Consider the following 12,796-nt stretch of genomic DNA (forward strand, 5'->3'; position numbering starts at 1 on the left):
AATTTTAAAAGTACATGAACAAAAACTACTGTAAGTGTTTGTACTGGGCCTATTAGTATAATACTGTGTTTGCATTCTTTTTTTCTGGAAAGGTATGCAGAGTATAAAATTTTAAAAATTGTTATCATAGGTATATAGAGTGAGAAAATAGATTTTTGGCAACTCTAACAGATATATTAGCACCCCTCTTTATAGAAATATACTTTCAGCTTAAAATCTGAAGTTAAAATATAATTTACTCTATTACATGGTCTCAAAACCTAACATCATGCATTCGATTGTACTTTACCATGCATTTGCATATGAATTAATGTGTTCAATATTTGCTAAAGAAATAGCAATAATCATTTTTCTTATTTAAACATTTTCAAATCAATGCTGTGTAAATATCTTTGAGCTCATATCTTACAATTTGACACATGCAACACTTCATTGTGCTGTTTTAGTGTAAGAGCAGTATTTGACTTTAATTGTATGTGCTCTCAAGGAATATACAAAATGCACTTCAAAGAAGAAGAATTTGACAAGCTACAGTGCTGTATTCAAAATTCTATATGTGTGTGTCTGCTTCTGTGTAGTTAATCTGTGCTCTGAGATGTATTTTTTTATATCAATTAACCATTCAACTTCATAAGCGAGTTGCTTCTTAACAATAGATTTGTAAAGCTTTTCAGTGTCAATAGCTGAACTCCAAGAACAACAACAAAAATGAAGTTTGCTTTTCAAAATTGATTCCAATGAAACTGGCTATGTTTACATGATTAATCCTGGAGAAATAGGCAATAGTCACAATTCTTTGTTCTGATTATTTTGTCACTGTATTGTATTGATTTAATCGATTCCGTTCCACATTCATCCCCGTGGAATATACAAATCACTTTTTGAGATGGCAATAGAATAAGAAAGTATTTTTGTTGCTAAATGCCAAGCCCAGTTGCAGAGTTTTAGCAGAGTTAACTTAGGCTGACTGATTAAAAGCTGTGTATAAGAAAAATGAATATTTGAATCACTTAGGGGTACTTTTATAAAAGCTATTAAAACTCATGAACTATTTCTAGATGGACAGCTGCCTAGAAAATGAATGACATAGCTTTTTGTACTCTTTCGGAATTATTATCTTCAATGGACCTCAAAATTGCACTCTTAGTTAATAGCCTCCCATTACCACAAAGCCATTTTTCTGTCTTTTAAGATAGAGTTGAAATTAACAGCAACTCTTTTCATAAGCATATCCATTCTTAATAATAGCTGCCAGAATTGAAAATTATATCTATTACTAGAATCAAATCTCTTTTCTGAATTGATAGGTTAGAGACTTCTATGCATTAGAACTGCGAGGCTGTTCCCAACAGTCACCAATGGAATCTTCTCAGGTTAAATTAATTACACATTTGAAATGTGGAAAGATGGAAGCCAACTGTTTCCCACCCAGACAGGAGACTGATAGGAACTGAACAGAAATGAAGGCGATATACTGTTACTAGTTGTCAAAAAATTGTGCCGGTGGCAATATTTGCCTAAGGACAATATTTACCTAAAAAAAAATATCTTCCTGTGAAAGATTTTTTTAGCATGCTTTCTCAGTCTGCCTTACAATTTTACATTCAGAAACACAAAAATAAGAGAAGCAGCACATATTTTGAACCTTTGTTTTACTATAAAGCATTTCCACCTAAGGTTAGAACAGAAAATTTAGCTAGAAATACTTTTTGGTATAAACTCCCTATCTTAATAATCACATCTGTAATTATTTTAAAATACAGATTTGAAACTATGCACTAATTTCTGGGTTTACATATCACAGAATCTGATGATATTGCTATTCAATAGGTGCATGAACATGGTGGCAGTTTTCCACTTAATGGATGTAGCAGATATTACTGTGGTTCACTCATCTGTGTGGGCAGTTCTCTTTATAATGTTAACTGATATTTAAAATGTTTACCCTTTTGTTGGTACCAATGTGAGACCCTGATGCATACATTTATTGTATAATGAATAAGTGATAAGAGTAAACATATGTATTTCTTCCATTTTTTTTTATTTTGGAAAATCATTTGGGTTTTCTTAACTTGGCTACCATTTACATAATCAAGAAGATAACAGTTATGGTAAGGAAATGTGTAGTGAATAATTTAGCATGAACACAAATAGTTGACATACAATTGTCTATTTTAAAGATTCTGTGATGCTATTTATATCTTTTTTATTGTAATTATTTCAGATTGCACCGACATCTGAGAATGACTTTGGACGATATAATTGTACAGCTACTAACCGCATAGGAACAAGATTCCAAGAATATATTCTTGCTTTAGCTGGTAAGTTTTGTGAAATAAGAATACATATTTTTAAGCAAAAAACATTTTTTTCAAGATTTATTTTATTTTTATTGGAAAGCGGATATACAGAGAGGAGAGACAGAGAGGAAGATCTTCCATCCGATGATTCACTCCCCAAGTGAGCGCAATGGCCCATGCTATGCCAATCCGAAGCCAGGAGCCTCTTCCGGGTCTCCCACATGGGTGCAGGGTCCTAAAGCTTTGGGTGGTCCTCGTCTGCCTTCCCGGGCCACAGGCAGGGAGCTGGATGGGAAGCGGGGCTGCTGGGATTAGAACCGGCACCCATATGGGATCCTGGGCGTGCAAGGCGAGGACCTTAACACTGTGCCATCATGCTGGGCCCACAAAAAACATTTTTAAATGTTAAATTACATTATGTTATTTTAAATGTTAGCAAATAATGTCTTTTATTTTAACAATTATTACCAAATGAGAGGTTGCCTACCCATATGAGCCTCCAAATCCAATTAAGATGAAGAAGGTCAGGGTTGTTGAGATAAATGTTTCAGTTTTCCCTCCTGTATCCATGACGGGAGGGGGGGCATAAGGAAAAAATGTGCTGTATTATAATGTCACACTGTATCAATTCCCAGGGAGGAGACAATGCTTTGGGGTCTCAATAAGGGGAAGAATATTCCAAGCATTTTACTCCAGTGTTCTTGGTTGTTCTGGGATGTTGTAAGCTTTGTTACACCAGAGGTGTGAAATTCTATCTACAGGCTGTTGGCTGTCTTTGACTATGGCACTGTGCCCACAGACCTAGGTGACTTCTGAACGGCCAGGCCTAGACTGTTTGTTGCTCAAACTATTTTTGCTTCCATCTTTTGGTGAGGAACTCAAACTCTTCTATCGGTTTAGATGAGCCAACTGTCTTTTTTTTTTTTTTTTTGTATTTATCATGGTATGCTATCAATTCTTGCATGAGGGTCAAGAGCAGAGGTAGCTCAGTCCTGCAAACATGTGCTTCAGAATCAGACCACATGTCTATGTGATTATCCCCAAGTTCAGGGAGCCCCTAAGGAACATAATCTGGGGTATATTCAGACTTTGCTCTTGTGAGTGCTAGCTGGCACAGGGTCTGGTTCAGTCTTTCCTTGGAACCAGCCAACGCAAGTATCAGTGAATGCAACTGGTTGATCGGTCACATCTGTTAGCTCTTGTTCTCACACAAAACAATGTGTGCTGCAGCCTAACCCAGTGCAGCCAAGACTGCCCCTAGGCCCAGCTTTTATGTCCATCAACAAGTTTGCAATCCTGTGTTCCAGTGAACCAGCAGGCATGGAGGCATAGCTTAACCCAGCCAGCCCTCAATCCCAGTTCTTGCATTCACCAGTGGATAGTGTGACTGAACACAGCTGGCTGTAACTCCAACAGATTGTCAGGTGTGCTGGTTGTGGTCTAGTCAGGGAGCCCCCCTCTAAACCCCTGCTCTATTCATATCCAGCCTGTGCTGGCAGATGCTGCAGGCTAGCCTGGCTTAGGTTGCTCCAATATCCAGCTGTTTGCATGAACAAGTGAATGCTGGAGCCTAGCAAAGATGTCTGCAATGATCCCATAATAGATCCATTCCCAGGCCCAGCTGATGTGTCTGCTAACTTGTGCTGTGGCCTAGCCAGGAGTAGCCGGCCCCTAGCCCTCATACTTGCCAACAGGTGCTGTAACCTAATCAAGTAGAGCCCCAAGAACTCTTACCAGACCTCCCACCACCTCTGGCTCTTACACCCACAGAAAGGTGCTTTGACCAGCCCCAAGGCGGCCCTCTCAATTTCCCTTTATTATCATCCCAGTCTTATATCCCTTGATTACCTATGGATGCAGTGGCCTGATCTGTGAAGCCCCTAGAAATCATTTTTATTTATGTCAAACAAGGCTTAAGTGGCTACCATTCCAATCTGTCTGCAGTCCCCTGGCCCCTAGCAATGTACACACCACCGCATGCTCATTGGTGTGCCAGTGGAGTGACGCTGGATAGCAAGTGCCTGTGGTGTCACAGTGGGTGCTCCATACCCTTCCCTCAGATTTTTAAAGAAAAAGAATGGAATAGGCAATTATGCTTGAACACTGGTATAGTTAACAGAGTTAAAATTAACCAGTCCCAAATAACCACCAGTATTGGCTATTTTTCTGACTAATGTTATACCTATTGAAGTACCAAGATATATACACATACACACACACACACACATAGAGAGAGAGAGAGAGAGAGCGCCAGCATTGTGATGTGGCTATGATCTTCTACTTGAGAAGTCAGCATCTAAGGCTTTTGATATGGGTGCCACTTTGAGTCTATCCCAGGTACTCAGGCCTCTGAACCTATATGGAAGATATGAGAGAATCTCCAGACTCCTGGATTGTCTAGTCAAGTGCTTGCTGTTGCAACCATTTGGAGAGTGAACCAGTGAACTGAAAACTCGCTCTCTGTTTCCAGCCCCTCTGCCTTTCAGATTTATAAAAATAAATCTTGGGCCCGGCGCGGTGGCGCAAGTGGTTAAAGGTCCTCGCCTTGCACGCCCGGGATCCCATATGGGCGCCGGTTCTGATCCCGGCAGCCCCGCTTCCCTTCCAGCTCCCTGCCTGTGGCCTGGGAAAGCAGTTGAGGACAGCCCAAGGCTTTGGGAACCTGCACCCGCGTGGGAGACCCGGGGGAGGCTCCTGGCTTCGGATCGGCATAGTATCGGCCCGTTGCGCTCACTTGGGGAGTGAATCATCGGACGGAAGACCTTCCTCTCTGTCTCTCCTCTCTGTATATCCGCCTTTCCAATGAAAAAATAATAAAAAAATAAATCTTTATAAAAAAAAATAAATCTTAAAATTGAATTTATTTTCCTATTAACTTGAAAATGAAAATTTCAGAGATGAGAGCCAGAGTGAGCGATTTTCTATCTCTCTTACTTTCTAGATGGCCACAAAGTCCCAGCCCAGAAGGCTAGAACTCCATCCATGTCTTGCACATGGTGGCAGGCCCCTAATATCTGGGCCATTTTCTGCTGCTTTTTCCAGACTGTAATGGTTTATTGGATCAGAAGTGGGGCAGCTGGGATATGAAGTGCCACACACATATGATGGAAGCATAACAAACGGCAGATGTAGTGGCTAAGCCACTAAGGTAGCTCACATCATTTTTTAACATTTTAATTAACCATTATGTAAATTGTTATATGAAAAAATGAGCCAGTAATTACTTGGGATCGTTGTATCTTGACACATAATGCCATGAAGCTGATCACTAATCAGGATTAAGTCTGGTTTTATTCTTTCTAAGATTATAGTTGACGTATGTATGACAAAAGCCATTAAACTTATTTACGTGACAGTGAGAATCATGGCAAGATGATGGCTCAATGTCTAAATCCTCACCTTGCTAGCACTGGGATTTCATATGAGTGCTGGTTTGTGTCCTTGCTTCTCCATTTCTCATCCATGTCCCTGTTTGTGGCCTGGAAAAACAGTAAAGGATGGCCCAAAACCTTTGGACCCTGCACCCTCCTGGGAGGTCTGGAAGAAATTCTTGTTTCCTGGCTTTGGACCAACTAAACTTTGGCCACTGAGGCTTTTTGGGGAATGAATCAGTGAGTGGAAGAACTTCCTCTCTGCCTATTTCTCTATATGTTTCCTTCAAACGAAAATAAATAAGAGTAAAGCCAATATTATGTGGAGTAAAAATTTATGAAACTGGAAATCCACCTGCATTTTTACAAAATTACATACATGTAACATAAAAGCTACATAGAAATATTACATATATAGCCAATAATTTAATGTAAGTTTTAATGATACTGACTTAGAAATTGGTACACAGATGGCAAGACATGATTTGTTCACTTCTAAAATTATCTAGACAAGTACAGAAAATTAGTGTTATATTTAACTTAAAATTCCTATGAAAGAATTTTAAAATATTTTCTAAGTTGACTTCTTATACATAATTGCAAATTAGAACCTATTTATCTCCTGTTGCATCTGAGGGTGTGCATTTGCAGCAAGCTGGGAGGGACTCAGAACACATGCTCTGCCATGGGATAATGGGCATCCTTAATAATTGCATAACCACTTCATTCAACACCCAGCTCCTAATAGTTCCTGGTTTTCTTCAAGATAGTTATATTTCAATTTGTAATGGACACCACCTAGCTTTGCTTCATTAATTAGAAACTTTTCTGAAAAGCAGCCTTCCCTTAGGAATATTTGTAAGAGGGAATCAACTATAAATGTCAACAGGTAAAACATTTAGCACAGGGGAATGGCTGTCTCATTCTGGTGGAGGTTTCTGGGAAGAGGTCCAAGCAGTTATTCTCTGATCTACCCTATGGCTGTGAGCACTAAATGACTTAATGCATTCCAAGCACCATGCACAAAGTAAGTATGCAACAAATGCCTTGCCAAAACAATGCAGTATTTTGTGACCAAATTAAAGCTCATAGAGGTTAATTTCTTTTAGAAGTCCGTATGTCAGCACATTTGTTTCTATGCATACTAGAGAAGTTAAAACTGTTTTGGAAAGTAAAATTCTAAGATTGATTATTTTCATGGTAAATTTTTGAAATGCATGCATATGAAAAGTCGTTAGAAAATTCATGGACAGTGTGTGTGATGGATGAATTATATATGTTATCTCGAATTCTTTACCTATTTTTGAATTCATTTTACCATGCAACTTATAAAGTCTCTTCCTATATCTAGTCAGTATAGGCACAGTAAAATGGAATGGCCATACTTATTAGTGGCACTGTATTTCTGTTAGATAATATTGATTTTTCATTTGATTTTGTGACTTTTCCCCCTCTGTGGCTATTCTATGTCTTCTTTTTCACAGAGTGTGTTTAAGTGAGGTCTCCCATACCGTGCTTCACAATTGATTCTTTTAACCTTGGTTCAACACGCTATTTATTCCTATTACACCTCATCTTCTCAGCTGTAGCTCATCTCTTTAACCTACTGAAAATGTGTCAAATCCAGCATTTCACTGTTCTTCCCAAGACTGATTTAATTCACAAACCTCATGAAGTGGTCATCTCTATTTTCACCTCAGTCAAGGTTAAGCATATAGAAGACATTTTGGATAACTGAGATCACATTATACTGTACATTATATCATTTGACTAGAATTTTGTAGATATGGAATTATAGTCAATTTACTGATCCTTAAAAGCCAAACTAGAGTTTATTCAGGCTGTCAAAAGCAGATTAAGTTTGTTCAGTTGGAAATATACATCCTTCCAGTCTCTTATGTAATAGTTTTTATGATATAGGCTAGAAAAGTCCACGTATCACTCAATTTTTATTAATCATGAGGCAACTATCAGATATTCAGGAATTACTTACATAACATGCTCCTCATTTTCTCCTTCTCATATTATAATGAGTAGTTAGCTTTCAAAACTGTGGTACTAGTGTGAAAGAGCATACATGTTTTCATCAATTTCTAATCACTGGTTATTTGCTTGATAAATCCAGAGTGTCTAATAGGGGCCAGCCCTTTTTATAGATCTTGTGAGTCTAAAAAGGAGTAAGACACAGGGTCTAGTCTTTACACATAAGTTCAAAGGTAAGGATTGAAATAAAGATGTGAATTAAAGGCATTGTGATTTAAAATTGAATTGTGATTATATCTGGGATCTCTGGAAAAAGAGTCAAACTGGTAACAGATTTAGAAATGGATTTAAGAGTGTGTAAAAAATCAAGTCCTGCAAAGAAGAAGGGGAAAGAGGGGACCAGAACTGTGGTGTAGCAGATGCAGACAGCGATCTCCAGCTGTCATCTAAGTCTGTTCCAGCTCTCAGCTAATGCACCTGGAAAAGCATCACTAGATGGCTGAAGTGCTTGGGCCTCTGCATTCATGTGGGAGATCTGTAAGAATCTCTGCGCTCCTCTCAGCAGCATGGCCCAGCCTTGACAAACATGGTCATTTGCGGAATGAACCAGAGAATGGAAAATTCTCCCTTCCAATCTCTTGCTCTCTTTGTCAGTCTCTCTTTTCCTCTCTAAATGTGCTTTAAATAAATGGAAGTGCCATTAATTAAAAAAGAAGAAGATAAATGCTTAAAAATTCCATGTGGTAGCTTTATCAGAGTTGAGCAAAACTAGTAAATTATGAAATATTAGGTAAAGGATTTGGGGAGTTCATCACCTGAAGGTAGCAATGATTTGTGATGCTAATAGAGTATTATGAGATGAACTCATAGATTTCCTTAAAACATTTGAATTTTCTTAAGTTTTCAAAAATGGAAGTTTGGATTATTTTAATCATGAAAGTATTATTTATGTTGAATTAGCTATTTTGGTGACATTTTAAAATTTTATTTGATCATGCACTCTCAAAAACAGTATATAGGGCCTGGAGTTTTAGCATAGTGGTTAAAGTCCTTGCCTTGAATGTGCCATGATCCTATTTGGGCAGTGGTTCTAATCTTGGAAGGCCTGCTTCCCATCCAACTTTCTGCTATGACCTGGGAAGCAGTCAAGGACAGCCCAAAACCTTAGGATATTACACTTGAGTGGGAGAACCAAAAGAGGCCCAAGGCTCCTGGCTTTGGATTGGCTCAGCTCCTGCAGTTGGGGCCACGTGGGAGTGAATCAATGTATGAAAGGTCTTCCTCTTTGTCTCTCCTCTTTTCTGCATATCTGACTTTCCAAAAAAAAAAAAAAAGCAATCTTTAAAAAAAAGCCATATAAAAACTGCTGTGTCCCAGGTCAATTTTTCATGATACATTTGAAAATTGTAGCATTGAGTATGATTTGAAAGTCTGTCCTGAGAATGGTGGGATTCACAATGCATAAGGTTTACTGAATTTTATAATCAAACCTGTGTTGGATAGTATATTACAGTATTATCTTTGCACATACCCGGTTAATTGGAAGATCCAGGAACTTGAGGGTAAAACTGAAAAGACTGTGATGGATGTTATTAAAGAGAGTGATGCTGCTGAGTGCCTTTCTCAGGGAAGTGATGTGATTAGAGTAGTTCTTTGGAAAGATTGATTTTACATTTGTACAACATATGGATTAAGTTTGGTAGGCAATCCAATTGCAAAAGGAAGCCAAGATTCACTAATGGAATTGCAGGAAGGGAAGAAGCAGATAGAACAAGGCTTTGGAAGTTAGGGGAAACATGATGAAAGAGATGGATACATAATTACAATAAAGGTATTGGGAAAATAATGTGGTGACTAATTGTAACATATATAAAACAAAGGTGACAGGGATTTCAAAGAGCTAAGCATCAGACATTATTATTCATTTGGATGTGCTTGCGTCTTTCCATGGTATTTTAATTTCTGAACTATTTAATTCATGAAGTATTCCTAAAGATTTAATGCATTCCAGATACTATATTGAAGATTGCATGCATGCAGATTTTCATGTCTACATTTATGTATGTGATAACTTAAAATTTCATAATTTTCAGGCAATTTAGAAGATACAATAAGAATGTACATGAAAAAGTGTTCAGAAAGAGACTGCAGACTCTAATCATGATATTTCTTTAAATTAGATGAGAAAACAAGAGGCCAACAAAAAAGCAAATTTTAAAAGAAGGGTAAAAGTTAGTATATCTTAAAACATTATATGGTAGGGAAAGATAGCTGTGGGCTAATGTGTTGATGTTCTTATATTTGTGCTAAAAATGGATTTTTAAAAAATTGTATTTTCATAAGATGAATCAATTTCATATATTTCTCCATACACATGGAGGAACAAAATGATACTTCACACCGTAACCTCTCTCCTTATTATGGTCTCCTCTGTCTCTTCTTTCTTTACCTTTTTTTTTTTAACTTTCACAATGGCATAAGTTTAGTTCCCTTAATAATCACAGGCTTAAATTTAACTTTCAGTTAGGTTTAAAAAAAGTAAGCTCAGCAATAGTAAGTTAAGAAAAAGAAAGCATTTACTCATGGGTATATATTAAAACTCTAAACATAATCAAATCTCAAAATGTTACTTTTATTCCTATAGGATACTTTTTTTGTTTTTGCGTTGTAGTTGAGCTACACAGACAAGGAAAAATGTAGTTTTGAATTGTGTTCGTTTGCGTCACTGAGCGTAGTGATTTCTAGTTATGTTTATTGTATTGCAAAATACATGGTTTAATTTTTTTATCACTTGAGTGTATCATAGATTCCACATTTTCCTTATCTAGTCATAATGGGTGAACATCTGAGTTGATTCCATATGTTCATTATTGTGAATTTAACTGCAAAGAAAGCAAACCAAAACAAAACACTTGGAATAACAGATAGCTTTTCCTATACTGATTTTATTATGTTTGGGTTTTATGGTCGATATATTTTCAACTCTCTGTGGACTCTCCATACCATCTTCTGTATTGGTTATATTTGTGTTTTTTGTTTGTTTGCTTGCCTGCTTGCTTTTTAATTATGGATTCGTTCTGGGTTGAGGTGAAATCCAATTTTTTTTTGCATTCTCAAAATGCTTGGGAGCCTGCGCATTTTTTTTCATGTATCTCTTTAGCATTTGGATATTATTATTTGAACAGTCCCTACTTAACCAATCTATGCTTAATCTGTTTGACTTTAAATGCACTGAGCACCAAATGAAGGATTGGCAATCTTACTAAAGGCAAACAGCATTTATATACTTTCTTCTTTTTTTTCCCTTTTGAATCAAAACTGTCTCCATATATTTATATTGTGTGTATTCAAAAGGCCATAAGCTCTCGCTGCTGCCTCTTTCCCAACTTCCCTTATAACGAATATTTTTTACATAATCCACAATGCTCTTTTTAAATTTTAACAAATAAAGTGCATTTGACTTTTACCTGCCATTCATGTTTTTTATCAAGATATGCGATGGACATTATAACCTAAAGTTGTGTTTTTAGAATTATTATAAATCAAAATATGGAGTTGCTCCTTTTCCTTTTTTTATTTTCTCCTCTTACTCTGCTTCTGATATAATTATTTCTAAATATGCTATCTATATTAGAAACTAGAATTCCAATTACAATATTATATAGAACCTGAAATAATGTGATAGATTGATGCAACACACAAAGAAATATTCATAGCTATTTTTGACATTGAGAGATTAACATATAAGGATCTCAAAGTTTAATTAATCAAATTGTCTCTAAAGGAAATTATATAAATATTGTTCAACAGAAAATATTTATATAAATGATGAAATATGAAATGCATTTATTCATACATTTTGGTTATATTTTTTTCTCTGTGTCTCTTTCACACACATACGCACACAAACTCATCTTCCTTGACTTCAAATAAAATGTTTCTATTACATAGAAAATACACAAGTAAACTATTGCTTTAAATATACAGTTTTGAAGGATGTCATTCATTGTAAATATTTATGATAAATATTGATTTATGCATACTTTCTGAAAAACTGAAGATATAAATGTGAAAACATCGTAATAACAATATCTTAAGCAATGTAGACTGTGATTTTTCCTTTATTTCTAATTCTTACATTTCTAAGTATTGACAATTAACATCACCTGGGTCATATGTCCTTGTGTTTGCTCTTCTATAGATGTGCCATCAAGTCCCTCTGGAGTGAAAATCATAGAACTGTCACAGACCATGGCGAAGGTTTCTTTCAATAAACCCGACTCCCATGGAGGCGTTCCTATTCATCACTACCAAGTGGATGTCAAAGAGGTGGCATCAGAAACGTGGAAAATAGTACTCTCCCATGGAGTTCAAAGTGAGTTCAGAATCTGTTGGTTAATTCAATGTGACCTTCACTATAACTGCGATTATTTTTTTTCTTTTCCCTGAATATGTTTTTTTCTTTCTTTCAACGAAAAATTGAGAGAAAGAAAACACAAAGTTGAAAGAAAAGTTCCCCATTCTTAGTGAATTCAGAGATTTTGCAGAACCACTTACATTCAAATTGATGAGAAAAAAATACTTTTAAAAAAATTTTGTTGCTGAAATGGCAGTGCTATGTTTTTACACGTTATGACTAGAATTTTAAAATTTATGCTCCTTTTTCTATTATTAACACTTCTTGATAATAAATGTGAAAGTCAAACTGTAAATAATGAATATTTTGTATAAGGAAACTTCAAGCTTATGTAAAATGTATAATATGAAAACCCATGCAGGATTTTTAACTATGAATCCAAATGCTTTGAATATCAGTTTTTCACAAAGTTGCTGAAATGTGCTTGAATGTGTTAATGAGTAAGGTACAATTTTTTTTTCTTCAATCTAATATTTATTTCAACATGAATATAATCTATCGTTTTCTGAAAACCAAAGTTTTGTCATACATAATACTAGGTTCAGTAATAATCTAACTGCCCAGTTTTGAAAAGTCAAAAAAAAAAAACAAATATTTTTATAAAAGTAGAGATTTATTAGGTAATGAAAATACGTTTCTTGATTACAAGGAGATGAAATTAAAGTAGGAAATAATAGAAAATTACTGGTGTTTTGCACTTACTTAAGAAGGTACAAATATCTTGA

General features: G+C 36.1%; 1 protein-coding gene across 2 annotated transcripts in view; it reads left to right on the plus strand.

The window, feature by feature from the left end:
* The window catches only part of NCAM2 (neural cell adhesion molecule 2), a 459,908-nt gene that overhangs the window by 372,550 nt on the left and 74,562 nt on the right, over positions 1-12,796 (plus strand). For both annotated transcript variants that reach the window (XM_040980862.1, XM_040980863.1), the window contains 2 exons: positions 2,225-2,321; positions 11,856-12,029. In XM_040980862.1, the coding sequence (XP_040836796.1) occupies positions 2,225-2,321; positions 11,856-12,029 (271 nt within the window). The remainder of the gene's footprint in view (positions 1-2,224; positions 2,322-11,855; positions 12,030-12,796) is intronic.

The sequence above is a fragment of the Ochotona curzoniae genome, unplaced genomic scaffold (genome assembly GCF_017591425.1).
Source record: "Ochotona curzoniae isolate NIBS_2020 unplaced genomic scaffold, NIBS_Ocur_1.0 contig_3498, whole genome shotgun sequence".
In the NCBI taxonomy this organism is placed as follows: domain Eukaryota; kingdom Metazoa; phylum Chordata; class Mammalia; order Lagomorpha; family Ochotonidae; genus Ochotona; species Ochotona curzoniae.